Consider the following 22247-nt stretch of genomic DNA (forward strand, 5'->3'; position numbering starts at 1 on the left):
CATAGAATTCTCCACCTACTCTTATGCAATCTCTGGTCTCTTTGAAAGTGATTCCCATAACTGCAGTTATTTCTAGGAATTCTCCCAGGATATGTCACATGTGCTCATAAATATACCACTCTACGCTGCAACATAGAATTCCCTATTTCCCTGCCCACCCCCAGCCCTTTGCAGTGCTATCTGCTACTGTCACTCTGAAGCACAGGAAGCCTGGTGAAGGTGTCTTACTGCTGCTGCTGCTGCTGCCACCAGCACCAGTCCAGGCATCCTGGGCTGATTCCAAACTGGCCTAAGTCAACCTGCTGAGTGGAAAAGCCCCTCTCCTGACCTTTGTACCACAGTTGCCTCAATCTCAGAGTGCTGACACCCTGTGCTCTCAGCATCCCGAGGGCATGGTGTAGGAAAACAGCTTTTTCAGCTCCATTGTTTTCTCACTGGGACCTTCCTCTTCTGAAGTTATAGGCCAGAGTCTCCATGGTGGGGTGGGACAGTGGCAAACAAGAGAGTGGAGGGTCAAAGCAAAATCATCTTAGCAAGAGGCAGCTCAGAGTACATAAAATCACCCCGTCCCTGCCAACTGCCACTGTCTTATTGGACCAAGATGAAAATACTCAGCAAATTCTTCTCATATTAAGAGTTTTTCTCCGAGAAGATTTCTTGGTCTTTCTTTGCAAGCGGTCCCTAGAGGATTTGTTGTGCCAGTGTTCTGGACATACCCCTGTTTAAAACCCTAGGGTGAACGAAATGTAGGTTCAGACTTGGATCCCTGCTATAGACTAGCATCAGGTGTAACTACTTAAATATGTCCTTAATTGTTTGTGATCCAGGAGTATATTTTTGCTTTATACTGACTGATAATCTTCTGGTGGGCAGGGCCATGATACTGTGTTAAGGAGGTGCTTTCATTTTTTTTAACTAAATTTCTATGAGTAACATAATAATTGCAAGCTTTTGCTTTTTCTGGCTTGTGGATTAGGAGATGGACACTGAGAAAGGTCTCAGCCAGTGCCCCTTCCATCACCCATAGCACTTACCGTGAACCTGAACAAATAGGACTCCGTAGATACCCAAGGACCTAAAAGTGCTTTATTTTTTACACAATCCATGTTCATTTTCCTTCGTAGCTGCTCTAAAAAGATTCATTTTGAAGCATTCACAAGAAGTAGCCAACATGTAGAATAATACATATCCTTGAGGAGGTCAGAGAAATTGCATGAAAAATCATAAAATAGACTTGTGAACGTGAAAATCTGGAGATGATTTAAAAGAAAACAAAGGTTAAAAACATACTTTGAACCTTTGAGAAAAATTTAGTATCCTTTTTCTGAAAACACAGGTTATAAAGTGCATATTAAACATATTATCTATTTTATTTAACTGTTTTCCCAATTGAAATAATCTCTTCAGATTATTGAAGTATAAACAAAAATATCTACCTTCTGATTATGTATTCATTATCTACAATAAAGGTGACTTTCTGCCATACAGTCCAATCTAGAAACTTGAAAATCTCTAATGTTGTTATTTTTACATGAATAATATCTTCTGTTGAAAATATGGTTAAGCAAAAAGAACTAAAGCTAAATTATAATTCCACAAACTATTAATATTTTGGCATTTAATACTGTGCTTGTTTTTCTATGCATATAACTTTAAAAAAACTGTATTATAGATACTGCTTTATAACCCGCTTTGCCATTTACAACTGCATTCTAAAATGTAGGGGTTTAATAAAGTATGATTCTATGACGTGTGTTAAAGGTCTTGGTGGAAGTTGCTTTCCTCTAGAGAGGTTTTTCCATTGTTCTTGGGGTCCAACAAACTCTAAATATATTTGAGATATTTTGTACCACACAGATGACATGAACTGGAACACCAAACCAAAAGCCAGCTTTGGGGCACTGCTTTATCCACCCAGCCTCTTGGAAACAGGAAAGTTTCCTTGCTGTCCCTTTCTTGGACATTTCTCTCTTCTCTTCTCTTCTCTTCTCTTCTCTTCTTTCTCTTTTGTTTTTTACATCATTGCACCTTCTCTGAGGGTACAGCCCTCTGGGGCCCCAGCCCTCAATTGTGGTCTCATGCTGAAGTCCCCATTTTGGGTGGACCCTGTGCTTTACCTCCTGTCCCCATTCCCCTCACAAGGCTGAAGTTCAGATATACGGGGCCCAGCAGAAAATCAGACCAAAACAATTGGCTTTGGCATTCAAATATCCACCAATATTACTGATTTTACTTTGTTTTGGCTTCTGCATTTTCTTGCTTCTCTGCCAGCTTGGAGTGAGGTTAAAATACATTTAATATTTTATTCAAGATTGACTTGTTCTAATAAAAAGGATTGTCTTCTGAATCTGTTCTGTCATATGACAAAAATGAAGGTCAAGAATATTTACTTTAAAAGATTAAAAATTTACTATGTATACTTACATTTTTATTCTTCCTAAAATTAAATGATCCATTATTTAATTGCAATATTTCTGAAATAGCAGATTATACAATATAGGATTCTGCTCTCAGTCTCACTTCTGATCACCAACTAAGATTCTGGTCACCAATTCCAGTGTGTGGGGTTTTTCCCCACCTACCAACAAGCAATTCTCAGACACCAGTTGGGTGTCCTACAATTTAACTCAATTCTGATACTTTCTACTCGGAGATGGCATCAGATCCCACGGGTTAAGGGCTCAATCCCAGGAGACTGCCCTCCACTTCAGCTGCCAATCACAAGTAGTAGGTGATCAAGTTACTCACAGCTTCTGTCCAACTTGGCTACAAATCGGAGGTTTCCATGACGCCCTCCTCAGGTTCGATTAATTTGCTAGAGCAGCTCACAGAACTCAGGAAACCCTTACTTACGTTTACCAGTTTACTAAAGGATGTGATAAAGGATACAGATGAACAGCCAGATGAAGAGATACATAAGGTGAGGTCTGGGAGGATCTTGAACACAGGAGCTTCTGTCTCTGTGGAGTTGGGGTGTGTCACCTTTCCAGTACATGGATGTGTTCATCCACCTGGAAGCTCTCCAAACCCTGTACTATTGTGATTTTTATGGAGGCTTCCTCAATTAGGCATGATGACTTTGAACTCTATCTCTAGGCCCTCTCCCTTCTCTAGAGAAGTGAAGCTGAAAGTTCCAAGCTTCTAACTATGGCTTAGTGTTTCTGGTGACCAGCCCTCATCCAGGAGCCATCCAGATCTCATCATCTTCATTAGAACAAAAGATGCTCCTAGTGCTCTTATCACTTAGGAACTTACAAGGGTTTCAGGAGACCTGTGTCAGCGATGGGGTCAAAGACCAAACATTACAACAAGAGCTTAGACAAGTGCTCCTATCACTTAGGAAATTACAAGGGTTTTAGGAGCTCTATGCCAGGAACTGGAGGCAGAGACCAATATGTGTATTTTCTATCTCACACAATTGTTAGTGACATTTCTTTATAAAGCCTACATATAATGTCATAGTGTAAATAATAATAATAATACAGCAACTACATTTTGAATATTTATGAAGTATCAGATATATTTCTTTTTAACTAATAAACTTTGTTTATTTGGGGTTTTTTTTAGGAGTTTTAGGTTTACAGAAATGTTGGTGAAAGGTGCAGAATGTTCCCACATACCTCCTCACCTGCAGCCCCCTCCTCCCATTCTCTACTATTAACACCTTACACTAGTGTCAGATATTTGTTATAATTGATGAGGCAATATTAACACATCGTTATTACACATATATCTTTTGATATATGTTTTTTGGATCCTTTCAACAACCAGATAAGATAGATATTATCTCCATTTCAAAAATCGGGAAACTAAGATTGAGTATTAAATCTAGATTCACTCACAAATGTGTAAGAACAAGAGCTTGGATCATTACATTCACTTTTCCTTCTATTTTACCTACTTTGAGTAATCCTGCATTTCAACTATCTTCTGTCTGAAGAAATGTATAGTTGATATTGCATATTATCAAAAAATTCTTAGTAGGAAATAATTTTATCTTGAGATCTCATCTTCAGAACCAACATGCATATTTTGTTTAGATTAGGATACCAATTGGTTATTGCCTTTCCTTATGATCTCACTTGCAATGATAATTACTATTATTAATTATTTTATAAATACTCTGAATGTAGTCTAATTTAGTTTTGTTATTATAAGCCTTACTCTCTGTCTAATGACAATATAGATAAACATAAAAACAGCAACAATGCCTTGCTTCTTCTTTTACAATAGAAATCATTCATTCTCTTTTAGTAATATGGATTGTTCTTCTCATAACTTTAACTATTTTGTGTGTGTGTGTGTGTGTGTGTGTGTGAGGAAGATTGGCCCTAAGCTAACTTCTGTTGCCAATCCTCCTCCTTTTGCTTGGGGAAGATTGTCACTGAGCTAAGATCTGTTCCAATCTTCCTCTATTTTATGTGGGATGCTGCCACAGCATGGCTTGATGAGCAGTGCTATGTCTGTGCCTGTGATCAGAACCTGTGAACCCCAGGCCACTGAAGCAGAGCACACAAACTTAACCACTATACCACCAGGCCGGCCCCAATTTCAACTATTTTTTGGTAGTTGGTTATGTTTTTGTTGAATAATAATAATGTCTTAAAAGGCAAAAAATATGCTACTCTTTCTATATATTAACATTATGTATAATGGTGGCCACGGTAAATTTATGGCTTTTATTTCATATTTGACAAGTCATTTTATGCATAATGATGGATCAAGTACAAGAAATCTATAGAAATAGTGGTTTATATCTATTTGAACATCAGTATCAGAATTGATTATATTGTAATGCAAAAAATTTCAATATTTATCTTATGGTCAATATATTTTGCATCTAATTTATTTCAAGTATGCACTATATTGGTGAAATCCAGGTTCTGCCATCCCTTCTCTCACCTCTTTGGTCCAACAGTAACTCTTGCTGAGTTTCTTGGCATGCTATATAATATAATACAATACACCTGAAGGAAATGTGCCCAAGTCCAATCTTTTGTATGTTCTAGTACAACCATAATAGATTGCCTGTAATATTTTGTGATTTCAGAAGCATGATACATTCTGTCACAGTAATTGAAAATTTATTAATATAATTATATATTTTGTTTTACAGTGAGTGGACACCCAATACTCAAAAGAGCTAACATCCGGATTGTTGGGAAGATAGTGTCCAGATCTATAAGAGAAAGGAAAATGAGACAACATTATTTATCGTGAGAAGTAGAATAATGTTTTCAATTCAATATTGTTACCTTAAGAGTTGAAGCTGTCTACCCAAAGAGGTTAACATTGGTCATGGATTAATTCTGTATCAACTGGATAAAAGGATAAGCGTCTTTCCCTATCCAAAGAAGGACTTTGACAAGTTAGTCTATAATTTTGAAATATCTTTGGATGAGCCATTCATTGGATCTTTTTTGGTAAAAAATATCTGTTTTATCATAATGAAGTTGAAACCACATAGTGTCAACTATGCCCTTCACTGGACTTAAATTTGTTTTGTTCCATTACCAATAAATGCCATAGAAAAACTTTAAGATCCTTATTTCTAAAAACTGACAAGTTTTTTGGAAATAGTTTCTCAAAACATCTTTTAAACTATATGATTTTTATTAGTGTAGTCATAGTATTATTTTCCCATATTCTCATTGCTCGTTCTGAAGTGAAAAACTGAGAGTCAATAAACTATTCCCGAGTTACCTCCCTCCCCCCCCAAACAGGGGTTGGAGAAACAAGTGAAGGAGCAATAGTTGAAGTGCTGTGCTTAGCACAGAGACTAAAGATGAATAGAGGTGGAAGCTACATGACAAGTCTCGATATTTTCAGTTCTTATCCCTGATCTATTATTTCTGTAATTGACTCTTTGGTTTGAAAAAGAAATCTCTCTCAGGCTACTTCGTGCAGTGGAGTTTACTGTAGAATACATGTGGAAGTTATTAGAGTAGAAATTAGAGAAGCATTTTTCCTTATTTAATTGCTTCAAAAAGCTGTAAAATGCATAGTTAAAAAGAAGAAGAAAAAAGTCACACATGAGTTGAGTCCCAGCTTGGTAAAACATCAGCAGCCTGCTCCATTTTATAACATTGTTAGGATAAAAATTTGGTGAGAGTTCTGCCACCACTATTCCCCAAAATTGGGAGCAAAAGCATAGAGTTATAATGAAAGGTGATTATAAACTAAAATATAGGATTTCCTAATGAGGGTTGTGTAATGAGTGCCACTATTTCAAGTGGAAAGTATATTTATAATAGAAAACATTATAAAACAATATCAAAATTACCTTTTAAAAAATAAAATATAAAAATTAGGTTATGATTATGAAACTGGGGGCAGGATACAGAAGTTTATTTTTCCTTTAATAAAATGTGGTTATTCTTTTCTCATGTTTCCTACACTTGGCTATTCTTGATTTTTAGTAAACTGAAGTAGGGCTACTTAGTGTCTTTCAAAGGTGTGATCTTACATTAAGTTCAGTGACAATATGTCACTCCAGAGCTGTAGAAGACAGGGTAAGGTCAGGGAAAAGAAGCCTTCACTTTCAACAGTCAGTTTCTATGTAAAAATTGGCACTTGGTGCTCATCAAAGAAAAGAAATATTGGATATGCTCTAAATGTCCATTGTGTTTTTGAGCCAACTACCTGATGGAAGTCATCACTTATATGTAAATGAACTGTCAATGGCTTGCCACTGTTGGCAATCACTGGACTGTGAAGGGTATGTCTTAATAAGAACTGAAGCTCTTCACAGACTTTGATTTACTGGAAATAAAATAGAAAAGTCCTTTGAGACTACAAAGGACGCTTGTTTCAGATAAAATGTCTAGACAGTAGCAATATATTTAGGGCTTTTATTATAGCAAAACTGCAGATTAGAATGGAGTGGCGAGAAAGTTCCTGTGACCCAGCCGAGTTCTAAAACACTGCTTCTGACCAGAGTAATACAATCTTTAAAATAGCCAAGCCAAATTAAATACAAGTGTGTTAAGATAAAAGAAACAGAAACAATGAAAGATCAAGATTCAGGTTTGTTACATCTTTTAAATTGTCTTTGTCTTGTGTTTCACATTTTCTTATAAATCTACATTTTTTTTTTAATAAATGTAGCTATTAGAATAGTTGAAAGCCAGACTCCCATGATCCTGCAACATGGACTACTTCTCAGAAAATTCAGATTTAAGGGGATTTTTTCATTGTCTATTTATTCCCTTTCTCGACTCCTATTCCAAAATACACAATTGAAATATTGGATTCTGTTTAACTCTTACTGTTTTTATTAATGTTGTTGATAACAGTAATATATTAAAATTGCAAAATGCTTCAGAATTTGCAGTATACTGTCACACATACATGAATTATGGAAATTTTAATAATGTTAAAAAAGATCAAAGAAGACAATTTAGATGATATAAACAAACTTTAACATTTCATGAAGTGGACAGTCTCCATGCAGAGAACTGCAAAATGAAGCGGAAGGCAAGAAACTTTTATAGGATAAAGAACAAGGAAGAGAAAAATAGAAAACATCTGAGTGGCTGGGGCCACATAATCAACCTTATTTGGGGTGAGAAAGGAACAAGGAAACAAGCACAGAGCCCAGAGTTGGCTTGGCATTAGGGGTTGGCTGACTGAATATACTGCATTTCTGGTCAAGTGGAGCATTTGCAGGGACATAAAAGTTATCTAAGTTTCACTTTGCTGATGTGGCACCCCGGGCCAAGAAATTTATTTCAACAATAGATAGACCAAATTTTTATATTAACCACTTTCTCCCAAAGCACACTGCGTTCAGAGATGTACATCAGTCAGGGGAGGTTAACAGCTTTGAAAACAATCCTAAAAATCCCATTGACTTAAAATAATAACAATGTGTATTTTGCTCATTTCACAATCCAATCTGAGTCAGCAGCTACTCTACTCCACGCAGTCTTTCAGAGATTCAGGCTTTTTCCATCTTAATAACTTTGCCATTTTTAGGGCCACTAGCGCAGTCTTCACATCCAGGAAGTAGACAAAAAAGACAGCGTAAAGAAAGCAGACTCACTTCACTTCTTCACTGCTTCAATCCGAACTTCTGCTCATGGTCTATTGGAGAGAACTTGTCACCTGGTTCCATCTAAACTCAAGGGGACTAGGAAATGTGGTCTAGTTTTACATCAAAGAAGAGAATATGCCACTTTCTGCTATAGGGAGCATATTTCACTCCTCGTTATTTTAGGGAACAAAAATAATTTTTAATGACTTGGATAGTCATTCTGGTTCAAAGTTTTATTATAAAAGCATCAAATAATCGCAGTATTTTGATGCCAATCCTCTTGTATAATTCATCAAGAATACTGAAGACACCAAGCATCAACTTAAAGGGAAACTATTTTTCTTTTTCATTTCTTAGATATGTGCTTTTTTTCCTGGAAATTGAAGAACTTTGAGTTTTATTTTTGTTTTGGTTGTGTTATTCAAATAAAAATTATATCAAGTAAATAATTTTCAGTAATATGTTGGTAAGAATTATTCTTTTGGTATGAAAGATCACCCATTTCCAGCTTGAGGAAGTAGACTATCAAAAATTAATACTTGCCGAGTGGCGGAGGGTGACAAAGAATTGTACCATCTCCAAACTTTTCTATATAAATAATCAAGAAAAGAAAGTATGATAAAATGGTGCTAAGGCAAGGCTGACTTACCATCTCAGAAGTAATTTTTCATTTTATTCAAATGGGAAGAATATTAAGGAATTAAAAATTCTCATTTTTAAAGGATTTTTAAACAACTAAGGAGAAAGAGAAAGCTTGAAGAATCAAAATTCTAAGTAGGTTTGCTGAAAGTTTTGAACAAGCGTGCTTGCTTAAGTCTGCTCCCTTTCAGACTGCTGTCTCCTTCTGGAATAAATGCTTAAACATTTGAGTTTTTTGGTTGCTAAACATATTCCACACTAGACTTCTTTTGTTTGTGTTTCCTTCAATTTGTTTTGAGCAGTCTTTGCTCATTTTGCTAGTTTTCCACATTGTAAAACATACATTTCCAATATAATAATAATAAAGCAAAAACTGTATTTTCAGCCTTCCTTATATAAAATTTTGCTTTGGAAATGAGTTTTGTAGGAATCAAGGGCAAGTACAGAGCATTTGTCCTTTTAGAATACCTCACAACAGCGGCCTGGCCTCGTGGTTCTGAGGTCAGTGACTGTGGAGTCACTTCCTGATTTAGTTTCCAAACCAGGTCCTGGGGTGATCCAAAGAATGACTCATAGAACTCCTCCTGCTATCTTTTTTCTCTACAATCACAACAATTTTTGAGTTGTCTATATCTTTGATAACTCTCTTTCTGATTAATATAGGTAGTGTTACCCTGTCATCTTCATATCTTCAACCGAGAATCCTGACCCATATATTTTTCTTCCTCCCTTCCTTCCTTCCTTCCCTCTTTACAAAATAATGCTAGTGAATAAAGCTCTACCAATATACAGCTATTTAAAAGTTAAGATGTATTTTTCAAAATGAATATTTCCAGACATCAGATCTGGCATGTCACATTCTCCCAAACATACCCAGTTCCACCTTCTCCCAGCATTTACTGCAGCTTCGTCTTAGCTGAAAGTATATTTGATATCCTAAATAGTATTCCTATAAGTAATTCTCTATAGAAGAAAAGCTAAGGGTATCAGAAATGTAACTTTATTTTTGATAACAGGATGGTAATTTTATGAAATCCAGAGGCTTGACAGTTGCTTATAAGACACAAAAATGAAAAGGAAGAAATAGGAAGAGATTTATCAATTTAATCTTTCTGCATTTTGACATGTATGTTAAAGGCTAAACTATTTGTAAATTTACTACAGTTTCAGTGAGCATGTAATGGTTAGTCTGGAAGTAAAATCTCTCATATAGTTAGATGACTAATGGAACATATATCTTGGGACTTTGTAATAAGTGAAATGTGATTACAAGAAAAGCTGATATTGTCTTATGCAAATGTAGGTCCTATAGATTTTCATCATAAACCAAGATACCAGGCTAATCTGGAAAAGAATCTGAAAATATATGTCTTTGAAACATCAGTGCTTCAGAATCTCAAACAGGTGATTTTCTTGATAAAAGCATGAGTTTATTTTTAAAGCTCCCTAATACTGAAAGAAAAATACCAACAAAAAACCGCTGTGAAAATAAAAATGTGAGTAAACTATTTGAAAGAATTGAGTAGCTAGAGCAGGCAATGCTTATGTAGTCTAAGACCCTCATTTTACAAAAATAAGAGTTGAATTGGAGGGTTCAGCAAAGTCACACAGCAATTTAGTGCCTGAAGTGGAATTGGCATAGGATCTTCTGTTCCCCATCCCAGTCTTCTTTATCCTATTCCTTATTACCTCCCCAGAAGACAAAATAAGGGGGTATTTCTTCTAGAAAGTAGAAGGAACCACAATGCAAACCCACCAAACTAAGCAACATCACAAAGAAACTACCCACACCTCAAATGATGGATGCCTCCTTCTGACTTCTTTTATAATCTCTCTTCCTACACACAAAAATCTCCTTGTTGTTCTTGCTTGCATCCCATTTCCTCACATTTTAGAACAGGTTAGCTAATTTGATCAATTAAATTGGTTCAAGGTGTTAATGGATCCTAATGGCTTCATGTATTACTGTTTACATTTTAACAAGGCCTGTCGACTCATCGTGAGTGACTAATGCTGGGAGCTTTAGACATTGTGCAAACCAGTTGAAGCGCATCCTGGTAACATTTATGTTACCATTTACTACTAATTTCACTGAAACACAAAAATATCCCTATCTAGAAATTTTATTTTGTTTGTTATGACTTTTATCAAGTGAGCCTCCTAGTATACACCTAGTGACTAGATGATTATATTAATGCAGTATATTATTTCAGGAATGTCCTTGTTTAATCATGCCTCCCAGGCTAGTCGACACAAAGTCTCTGAGTTAAAAATCACAAAGAATTATTAAAAACTCATGTTTCTTATGTAAGATAGTTTACCAATTCCTCTCTCTTCAAAATACTTCTTGGGTTTATCCCTTTCTTTTTCCTTCTCACATTCATTCTGTTAATTCAAGACCTTATCACTTCTAATCTAGACTTCTTAATATGTCTTGGAAGTTTCTCAACTATAAATCTCCCCTTCTCCAATCCTTCCGGCAATATATGGCCCTGCTACTCAAATCTGTCTTATACATTCTTCATTCATGACTTTCTAGAAGTGAGCTGAAGTTCAAATCTTTACCCTTGCATTCTATTCTGTTTGCAATATACTTCCACTTTATTGCTCAATCTTCTGACCACTCAAAGAAGCCATCTTCCTCCTTTCATTCATGGACTGCTCCCATTTTCTCCTTGTCTGCTCAAAGTTTAGCTCATCTTGTAGACAACCAGTCCTAGAGCTACCTTAAGACTTTTTCCAGAAAACTCAGTCATCCTTAGTGCTTTTTTTGCACCATTTTATTTTGTTCTTGATGATGTCACTTTGCACTGATTTATGCTGGTCTCAATCAGCTGTTTCATGTGCATAACTTTTAACTCACCAGAAAAAGAAACAAAGATTGCTGAGAGCAAAGATTATGCCACCTGTCTAAACCTGGCACAAGTTTTTTAGAAATGTTCATGGAATTAAGAGGATTTAAACCAGACTGCGCTATCAAGCAGAATAGGCTAGCAAGGGTTTTACCAAGAAATAAAAGGCTTCAATCTTTGATCCTGTAGCTAACACTGGAAAATATATAGACGGTAGCAGATCACAAAAAAGCTGATGAAAAAATGTATCCTCTAAATTGAGACAATTATGAGAGTAAAAGAGGTACAAAAAATAATGAAAATTATTTATTTTTCAACAAACTAATTTTATCAGTGGACCTCTAAAATAATTTTATTGAAAGGTATTTTCAAAAATAAAGTTCTTTCTTAAAAATAAAAATAGCATACATCTATATGCCTTAATGTAACATACGAAAACATCTTTTTATTGATTATTTGAACATTAAAGAGAAGATTGCAGCATAATTCTCAGTATTAATCACATTTTTAAATCACATTTTTTGAATGAATTACTTAGCTGTAGCTCTTTAATACAATGCCATTGGTATTTTTCTCAAATATGGTCTCATTCTTTTTATTTTTTTCATAAAATTGCCTGCACTATTCTTCAAAGTTGCATTTCAGGATTAACATTAAAATTGACACCTTTCATTGAATCTTCTCTGTAGATTATGTGATTTTTAATTGAGAGAACACTCCAGGTGCTGAGGGATCTGGTAACTCAGAGCAAATTCTTCTAAATGGAGAAAGTCTCAACTGTAAATTTTTTGTATTGACATTTTCACAGGTAATTACTTTTAGCCTCCACTTAGAATCCATTCTTTAAAACTTTTACATGAAAAAAGTATCAAATGTGTTAATATGATTTTTTTAATGTTTTATCAACTTGAGATCATGTAAAATCTTAGGCACTGTCAATTCCATTGCATTCCAGAATATAACTCATCCAATTAAATATTAGAACTCCAATTACATGATGTTCCTACCAGTCAAGGTACTCCAAAGTATAGAATTTCAGAATTAAACGTTATATACCATTTAGGCTACTGTTGTTTAATTTGCTCACTTCCTCTCTTGCTTTTATATGGATAAATGTCAGTGTGTTCTTGTTTACTAGTTTTGTTTTCCAATAATTTCAATTCAATAAAATCTTTAAAATATGGCATTTTTTGACAACTCCTTTTATTGAATATTTTTAATAAAGATTTCATATTGATTCTGAAGAAAATGAACCCAAAATCTAGAGGACTCACAAAAAGTTGATTTACAAAGAAATTCTTTAAAGGCAGAATATTTTTGAAATCAGATTGATGATGGGCTGCATAGAGAAAATGCATACCGCTCTCCTGAAATATTGCTTCATTTTTAATCCCATTTTTATCCCTCAAATTTGTAGTACAGTTATTGTAAGTCTGATTACAAATGTGTGCATGTGTATGTGTGTGTGTGTACATGTAGAAAATTTAACTGCAGTTTCTGTTTCAGAATACTGCAGCTTGTCTGTATGCAAGGATTAATTATGTGTGTACTACAACCAATTCTGAGAATATTTCTTTCCCAAAGATTTCTTAATTTTGTTAGGACTTTGTTTTTACCATAATCCCATTCATCACAATATTTGTATTGATATTACCACTGCAAAAATAAAAATTATGTCTTCAATGTTGAACTTTAAACTGAATTTATAAAAGCATTAATAAAAATATATGCTTTCTCACCTTTGAGAGAATGAAATTTCAAAAAACTTTTCTTTAATTCCATAAAATACATGAAAAAAATCATACTATTATTAGAATTATCTTAACTGGCATTTCTCTTTATAGGATCTGATGATATTAATATAATATGATTTGTGTAATATCTTTTCTCTAATAGAGTTAACACATTAATAGCTGTTTCTTAACTTGGAGATAATGTAAAAGAAAACTTGGAATAGAAAATAAACAAGAATCCATTTAGTAATCAGTCTAAACAGATGTCATAGTTCACAGAGTTATACTTAAAGGCGTTTTCTGAGTCTTACATTTTAAGTCATCATCTTTGTAAGCAGTCTTCTTAAAATAACTATTGGAAAATTTATTTTGAGAAATAAATTCAATACTTAATTTTTAATTGAATATAGACATTGATTTCTTGAGTTCATGGCTATTAAAAAAGTGTTGCAAAATTTAAATATTACCATACAAGACATGGGTTAACAATTTTGAAACTACTTGTCACGTATATTAGGTGTGAATAAAGAAGCAAATATATTGCAAACAATGAGAGCTAAATTTCTCCCTTTCTGAGAAACTACAAATAAGCCAAGTGTAATTTTTTAGAATAAACATTCTAAATGCTAGAATGAACTCTAATAATAGTATTGGATTTTAAACAAAAGGTTTAAAAAAAAAGGTCATGAGTCCTTAATAATACAAATAAATCATTGAATAAATAAATGGAGAAGAAAGAAAACATTACCAAAATAAGTGATAATTGTAAAGCCAGTTTGCAAGATCATTCCGATTACTCTCTACACTTCATTGCTGACTGCTCAGCCTCCATTTCCCACGTGTATATCACAGACATCTAACCTGTAATTTACCGTGTTTCTTACCGACCTCACCAACTCCAGGTCTGAGAGTTCTGAGCATCATGCAATCCATGAGAAGGTCTATGGCACAACTGTCTGCTGCATCATGTGGCCCACAGGGGCAGCAGCATCAAATACATCCCCCACTTGATTGTGGGAATCTTTTCACAGTGTATACATGTATCAAATCATCACATCGTACACTTTAAATACATTACAATTTTATTTGTCAACTATATCTCAATAAAGCTGGCAAAAATACTATTAAAAGCCAGGGATATTGCTAAAATGAATGAACTGAGTTTAATTTACATTTCTATTCCCAAGACTAATGGTAAGAGCTTCCACCTTTATGAGAGTCCTTAGTAAATAAAAATATGCTCAAATGAAAAAAAAAATACATCCCCCACTATAACTGGAGACCAAAAGAAGTTTGCTGTCTCTCGTTGCTCTTGTTGGCACACACTTTGTTTTATCAGTAAATATTCTGCATGCTGTCCTTGAATGGAAGGCGTAAGCTGTATTACTTATGAAAAGGTTTGGGAAAAGGAAGATGGGTTATTGAACACTGATTTTCTGAATTAACCTCATGTTAAATGAAAACTGTTCACTGCATGTATATATCACACACTACTAAATGAAAACTACGATAGAAGCTGGAAGTAACAGAAGAAGGTTACCAAAGTAATTTTGGCTTATTTTTAATGCAATTATTAAAATTAATACTTTGATAAATTATGAAAAAAATCTGGAGAAAATACTACTCAGATTGGAAGCTGAGACAACGAGTATAAGCCAGCACTGTTTCAAGCAAACTAGAATGCGTTGTCACCTTAGTTACAGATTGGAGACTGAATCAGTGCCACAGATGAACTGTTTGTCCTTGTGAAAATGTTAATGCCTTTAGCTAGGGGCATGCACTTTCAAATTTTAGGCTGTGGACTTTGGAATTATCTTGAACATTCTGTGTTTTCAGTTTGCTATGCTTTCCCTTTGCTTGTTTTTCTCCCTAGCTGCCTTCTCTTGGATTGATGAATTTGTTTCATTAACTCTTCCCCTCTACAGGTGTATTACCTTTACAAATGTTAACATACATACTCAAATATATATTTCTAGCAGAGTCTAAAGTTTTTATTACTTCTATTTTCCTGAATAAGAAACAAAATTTAGCAAATTTAACTTATTGCACAGAATTTACTTTTAGAATTCCCTGTTTGTACATACTTTGACCAAAAAAAAGTAATTGTTATGATAAATGTTTTGTAATGTTTGTGGTATTTTTCTTTCTGGGTTAGCTTTTGTTCTTATTAAATTGCATCGTTTAGTAGTTCTTCTAATGAGGTTCTGTGGGTAGTAACTTCTCTTACTTGTTGAATATCTGAAAAGAGCTTCACTTCTCTCTCTTGGATGTACTTTAGCCGGATCTAGAATTTGAAATCGACAGTTATTTTCCTTCAGTACTTAGAAGATTTTATTCCATCATCTTCTGCCGTTCATTCTTGCTGATAAGATCACTGCTGTAAGTGTCATTTCTTTGTAGCTAATCTTGTTTATTTTTCTCAAAGATGTATAAGATTCTTTATTAGTCCTGGTTATTCTGAAGTTTCTGAAAGAATGAGTTTCTGCTATTCTGAAAGAATGTGTCTATGGGGTAATTTATTTTCCTTTAACCAGCTTGGCTTTATATATATGTTTTAAATCTTTCTTCAAATGTGGAAGGTTCTCTGCCATATTGAAAAAATATTGCCTCTCTGTCATTCCCACTATTTTCAATTTTGGGAAACTTATTAGACTTGATTTATTGGTGCCTCATTCTATTCTTCATGCCTCTTAATTTCTCTGTTGTACTTTTCTTCACTTTGTCTCTCAAGGCTGTGTTCTGAAAGAATTTCTCAGGGCTATACTCCAAGTCAGTAATTCTCTCTTTGACTGTCCCTCTATTCTAGAGTATCATTTTGTCCATGGAATTTTTTTAAATTTTAATTAACGTGGTTTAACTGCAAAATATCTCTGGTTCTTTTACAAGTCCATTTTTCTAGATTCATACTTGCCTAATTTTGTTTCATAATATTTTTAAAAATATGTTTGCTATTCTTCTCTTTATCTCATTTGCAATCATTTTTAAAATTTTTCTATTAGTAAATCCATCTCCTGATTCCTGAGCTTGCTGACTGTTCCATAAGACTAGTTTTCTATACATTCCCGTGAATTGTGCCATACGGACCCTTCTTGGTAGGGGTTGTTTCTAATTGTTTATTGTTCCTTTCTCTTTTTCTCCTTCTTTCTTTAATCATCCTTACTATTTTGGTAGTTTTGTGATTGCCTACCCCAACTGCCATTTCATTCACTGTAGAATCTGGACTAACAGTGGCAGCAAATATAAATGATCTTGGAGCTATCACAGATCTGGTCATTACATAAAGGGAAGCTTAGCTCCAGTCCAAGTTATTGGATTGTATCCCTTCCCCCACACAGTGTGCAGCTCTATACAACCTACAGCCTCAGGTGGCTCCTGAAGTTTTTCAGACTCCCATTATAGGCTTGACGGCCCTGCTATCCCTCCAGAGTCGACACTTAGTCACCTCTGCTTGGAGCCCAGCAAGCCTGTATCTTCAGCCCTTGATTTTTCTGAGTTTCTGTTCCCTTACTGATCATGGAGATGTTAATGGTTTTTATTGAGTGACTAGGTATTATTAACGAATATATGTATATACACACATACACAAACACACACGTATTCTATCATTTCTATGTACTTCAACCAGAGGAGGCTAGTTTACGGTACAGTCATGTGTAGCTTAACAATGGGGACTTGTTCTAAGAAACGCATCCTTAGGTGATTTCATTGTTGTGCAAACAGCGTAGAGTGTACTTACACACACCTAGATGGTATAGCCTACTACACACCTAGGCTACATGGCATAGCCTATTGTTGCTGGACTACAAACCTGTATAACATGTTACTATACTGAATACTGTAGGCAATTTTAACACAATGCTAAGTACTTGTGTATCTAAATGTAGCTAAACATAGAAAGGCTACAGTAAAAATACAGTATAAAATATGAAAAACAGGACACCTGTATAGGGCATTTAGCATGGATGGAGCTTTCAGGACTGGAAGTTGCTCTGGGTGAGTCAGTGAGTGTTGGTGAGTGAATGTGAAGGCCCAGGATGTTACTGCACACTACTGTAGACTTCACAAACACTGTACACTTAGGCCACACTAAATTTATAAAATACTATTTTTCTTTCTTCAATAATAAATTAACCTTAGCTTTTTTTAGCTTTATTACTTTGGAAGCTTTTTAATTTTTTAACTTTTTGACTCTTTTGTAATAACAGCATGAAATACAAACACACTGTACAGCTGTACGAAAATATTTTCTATATCCTATTCTATAAAGTTTTTTCTGTTTTTAAAATGTTTTACTTAAAACTCTTTTTTCTGTTAAAAGCTAAGACACAAACACACACATTAGCCTAGGTCTACATAGGGTCAGGATCATCAGTATCACTGGCTCCCATTTTCACGTCTTGTCCCACTGGAAGGTCTTCAGAGGCAATAACAAACACAGAGCTATCATCTCCTCTGCCTTTTGCATCACAGATTTTCTTGTAAGCAGATAATGTACTATGAACATTCCTCTCCAATAATGAAAACCTTTTGGTGTTGAGGACCATGTTTTTAAAACTTTTAAGGAGTTTATTGAGGTCTGCAAAAGCTGCGGTTAAATCCTTCACTGTGAATATTCTTGGAAGTTCTTCTCCTTTTTCTTCTCCTTTTCTCTTGCCTCTTTTTCAGCCATGTGTTTCTATTCCAGTTCCAACAACTCCTCATTAGTCAATTCCTCAGGAAACACCTCTAGGAGCTCCTCAGTGGCATCCTCATCCACATCCAGGTTAAAGTTGTTTTCCATCTAAATCACAGCCTTGGTGATTTTTGCAACCTCCTCATCCTTGGCAAGTCCTTTGAAGTCATGGATGAACCTCTTGGGTATCTTCTTCCAGATGCCATTCATACACTCCTCAGTGACATCACCTCAAGCCAAAGCAAGCTTCTTGATGCAGCGGTGTTGTAGTCCTTCCAGAATTGCACCAGTGTCTTCCTCATTTGTAGCAATGGCCTAGGCAAAGGTCCTTCTCAGGTCTTAGGCCTTAAAAGCTCCTATGACTCCTTGATCCATTGGTTGGATCAAAGAGGTGGTGTTTGGAGGGAGAAATACCACTTTGATATTGGGATAAAGATCACCAATAAAAGGAGGGTGTCAAGGAGCATTGTCAAAAATAAACAAAATCTTGAAAAGTATGTTATTCTCCAAAGAGTACTTCAATTTTCTGGCATAGCAATTAAGGAGGGCATCTTGGAAGAGAAGCTGTCTCAAAATTACCCTATGAATATATTATTATCTTCATAATATTGATGACAAAACTAATTGAGTCTCAGACCATGCAGTTAGTCCAGGCTGAGCCAGTGGAGAAATTTAGGAGTCCCTCAATCTGAGCCTAATCTGTGCCTAAATTTCCACAAAATTGCCTTCCTACATGGAAAATGTGATTCCCCACACATTAGAGCATTATAGTGGAAAAATGGTTTTAAAATCCATTAGGCACAAATATCTTTTCTCCTTCACTGTAGCTAATCCTCCCACATTCCCCAGTAATAACTTTCTCTATCCAACACCTTTTTCCCCTATTTCTCATATTACTGAGAACACATGCATTAACCTGCAGGAAACAGTGTTTGTTCCCTGGCAAATTTAGAGTCTCATGAAAACCACACAAAAAGAAAATCAAGAGGGAATAATGAGACCAAAAGGCTCAATTTCCTTTAATCACACTTCTGACTCTTTTTTGGTCCTTTAGCAGATGGACTTGGGTTTATTTGGGGGATTGTTGAAATCCCTAAACGATGGGTGCCATCAGGGTAGAGTTATCCACAGGGACAAAGCTTAGAGCAAAACAAATGTCTTACTTCCTAGGAACTGAAAATGTCAACAGGATAAGCTTAAAAATCAATCTGCTAGTTCACAGAAAGGATCAGAAAAAGTGTAAAGTGATCACAGATGCTCAGTTTTCAGAGCAGACATGGTGTGGTATAAAAGAAGAAGGAGTACGCCTACTAACTATCAAAATTCAGTTTTTCCCTAGATCGAGGAAGCAGTTCTTTTGGGTAGGCAAGGCCAGGGTGTATCCCTCAAAGAAAAACTGAGAAATTCTTGCTTGTCTGGTGTAGAGGTGAAAAGAATACATACTAATAATAGCAATAGTGGATAGGTACGGGGGCTTGCCGTGCCTCACGCAGTGTTCTAAGCTATTCATATAACATTATTTATTTAAACCTCACAATATGCTACATCAGGTACCTGTTATTATTCCCATTTTGTGGATATGTAATTGGTGTTTAGGAAGGCTAGTAAACAAGAGTCTGAACTTCAAATCCTGTCGTTAACATCTGGGCTTTTTGAGTTATCATGGTTGTCCTAGGTTAAGGTTCTCAGCCTCAATATTATTCACCTTTTGGGTCAGATAATTGTTGTGGAGGGCTGTTCTGTTCATTGTAGGATGTTTAGCATCATCTTTATTTTCTACCTAATAGATGCCATTAGTACACCTAATAGATGTCCATAGTTGTGGCAGCCAGTAATTTCTCCAAACATTGCAAAATATCCATTGGGGAACTAAATTTCCCCCACTTAAGAACCACTACCCCCTATCAATCTGTTACAAAAAAGAGCAGAGTTAGGTAAAACTTAAGCCTGCTCAGAATTATGGGCAGCTTTGAGGCATATATATGTAAACAGATATATTATATACTTTGCTTGTCTTAGAATGTAAAGTGCTTCAGTCATGTCTAACAAGAATCCACAGGCACTTGCTGCAGGCACTCACAAGAAAGCAACTTTGCACCAAGAATACTCACTAGGCCAGCTGGAGAGGTCACAGTCACAAAAACCCAGGGCTCTATACTCAGTGTGTCAGGAGAAATAATATTTATAGAAAAAGAATAGGCTTTGGAGTTTGATAAACTTAGGTTTAAATATAGGTAAGTGTTTTATTTACAGTCCTATTTGAATGGTCTTGGGAAAAATTACTCACTTCTTCCAAGCTTCCATTTCTTCGTCTGTAGAAAGTGGAAAGTTTTACCCTTCTCCATAAGGTTTTTAGAGGCTTATATGTGAACACGTGTGTATATGATACAGGGTATAGTAAATTATAGCAAATAACGTAAGTAATACCAAAATATGAAAGCAATTGTTCCAGTTATGTTAAAAGAAACTGACATAACCAAGAACATATATAAGCTTGATTCTGTATGTTATAACCCCAAAGATGAAGACTGATATTCTCATCAGATAGTATGTAACAAAACTTAACTAGCAAAGTCCCAACCAGAACTGCTGTTGTGTGCAAGGAAAACTGGCCAAGTTCTTCTAGATGACAAATGATTTTGTGAGCAGAGTTCACAAGGGACAATTATGACTTTGAGAACAAGAAGGAATAATGTGGTATCACCAAGACTTGGGAAAGAGGCATCAAAGCTGACTTTGAGAGTTAAAGTGTAAGATCACAATGAACCAGAGCGTAGTTGGGCAAAATCATTTTATAGGCCGAATGACTCCAGACCAGTAAGACAAAAACATAACCTGGATAAATATACTGGCAAGTCGAGAGAAACAGTGTGCCATACATTCAGGAAGTGGGGTGGGAATTTGTAGGCCACAAAAAGCACCAAAGAAGGAGAATCATGTTAGCAATGCCAGCTGAGTCTGTTCTTGGGAGAGAAGACTTGGCACCAGCAAACTCTGGGAATTTCAGACATATTAACGAGACTATCTCTGGAGAGGTTGGTATAAGACCATCTTAGCATAATTCCATCAACATATTTCATTCATTCAACTAATATTTATTGGGTTCGTCATATGTATCAGACACTATTCAATGCATAGGAAAATATAACATTGAGTAATAAAGACAAATCTCTACTTTCAGAATTTACATTCTAGTGTGAAAGATATAGACATTTTTTTAAAAAATGAGCAAATGCATATATCTTGTGGTGAAATGTTCTATGAAAAAAAATGTAAAGGAATAGATACAGGAGTACTATTTTTGATGATTTATAAGCCATAGCCTCTTTAAAGAGGTGACATTTGAGCAGAGACCTGAAGGATGAGAAGAAGAAAGCTATGCAAATATCTGAGAGAGGAAAATAGGTGGAGGGAACAGCAAAGTTCCTGAGGCAAGAGCAATCTTGGCAGGTTAGAGGACAAGCAAGAAGACAAGAACAAATAAATGTACTGAGGAAAGAGGAGAGCCACAGAGATGAAGTCAGACAGATATCACCAGTCAAATTATGCAGAAGCTTACAAGACATGATTAGGTTTTTGAATTTTAATTTGAATGAATAGGAATTCATTAGAAGGTTTTGAACAGAGGAATGCCATAATATAATATATGCTTTAAAAGGATCAGTCTGACTGGTAATTGGAGAATAGATAGTGGAAAGCAGGTAAAAGTGGGAGCATGGAGAACAGTCAGGAGATTATTGCAATAACCCAGGTGATAAATGCTGACTACTTGGATCAAGTGGTAGCAATGAAAGTGATGTGAAGCAGTCAGATACTGCGCGCGCTCTGAAGTTGGAAGCTACAGGTCTTGCTGATAGATTAGGTAAGGGGTGTGAGAAACAGGAGTCAAGAGGGACTGCAAGAATTTTGGCTTGAGCAGTGGGTCAAGAGAATTGTACTTAACTGAGAGGGAATATACTGAGGGTGGGGTGTGCAGACTTGGAGAGTAGTTTAAATTTGAGATACCTATTAGACCTTAGAGGGTAAAGAAAGCTATTGGAAATGCAAATCTAGAGTTCAAGGGGAAAGAGTGGTTTAGAGATATAAATTTAGAGTCTTCAGTGTAAAGATAATAGCTAAACTATTGGATTAGATGAGATTACCCAGAATGAGTACATAGAAAAGAAATGAGAACTGTGGACTAATCCTAGATTATGCTAATATTTACAGGCCAAGAAATTTTTACAAAGATCTAGTCAAAAGGAACTCAAAAGATGGACAATTTTAGCATCAAAACAAACTTTGAAAGCAATGGATGGAATAAACCCATTGAATGA

General features: G+C 35.4%; 1 protein-coding gene across 5 annotated transcripts in view; it reads left to right on the forward strand.

Annotated features, from left to right (window-relative positions):
* The window catches only part of IQCM (IQ motif containing M), a 417125-nt gene extending 411591 nt beyond the window's left edge, over positions 1–5534 (forward strand). For all 5 annotated transcript variants that reach the window (XM_070257817.1, XM_070257806.1, XM_070257801.1 and 2 more), the window contains one exon: positions 5117–5534. In XM_070257817.1, coding sequence (XP_070113918.1) covers positions 5117–5220 — 104 coding nt within the window. In that variant the 3' untranslated portion in view covers positions 5221–5534. The remainder of the gene's footprint in view (positions 1–5116) is intronic.
* The last annotated feature ends 16713 nt before the right edge of the window (positions 5535–22247 follow it).

The sequence above is a fragment of the Equus caballus genome, chromosome 2 (genome assembly GCF_041296265.1).
Source record: "Equus caballus isolate H_3958 breed thoroughbred chromosome 2, TB-T2T, whole genome shotgun sequence".
Taxonomy (NCBI): domain Eukaryota; kingdom Metazoa; phylum Chordata; class Mammalia; order Perissodactyla; family Equidae; genus Equus; species Equus caballus.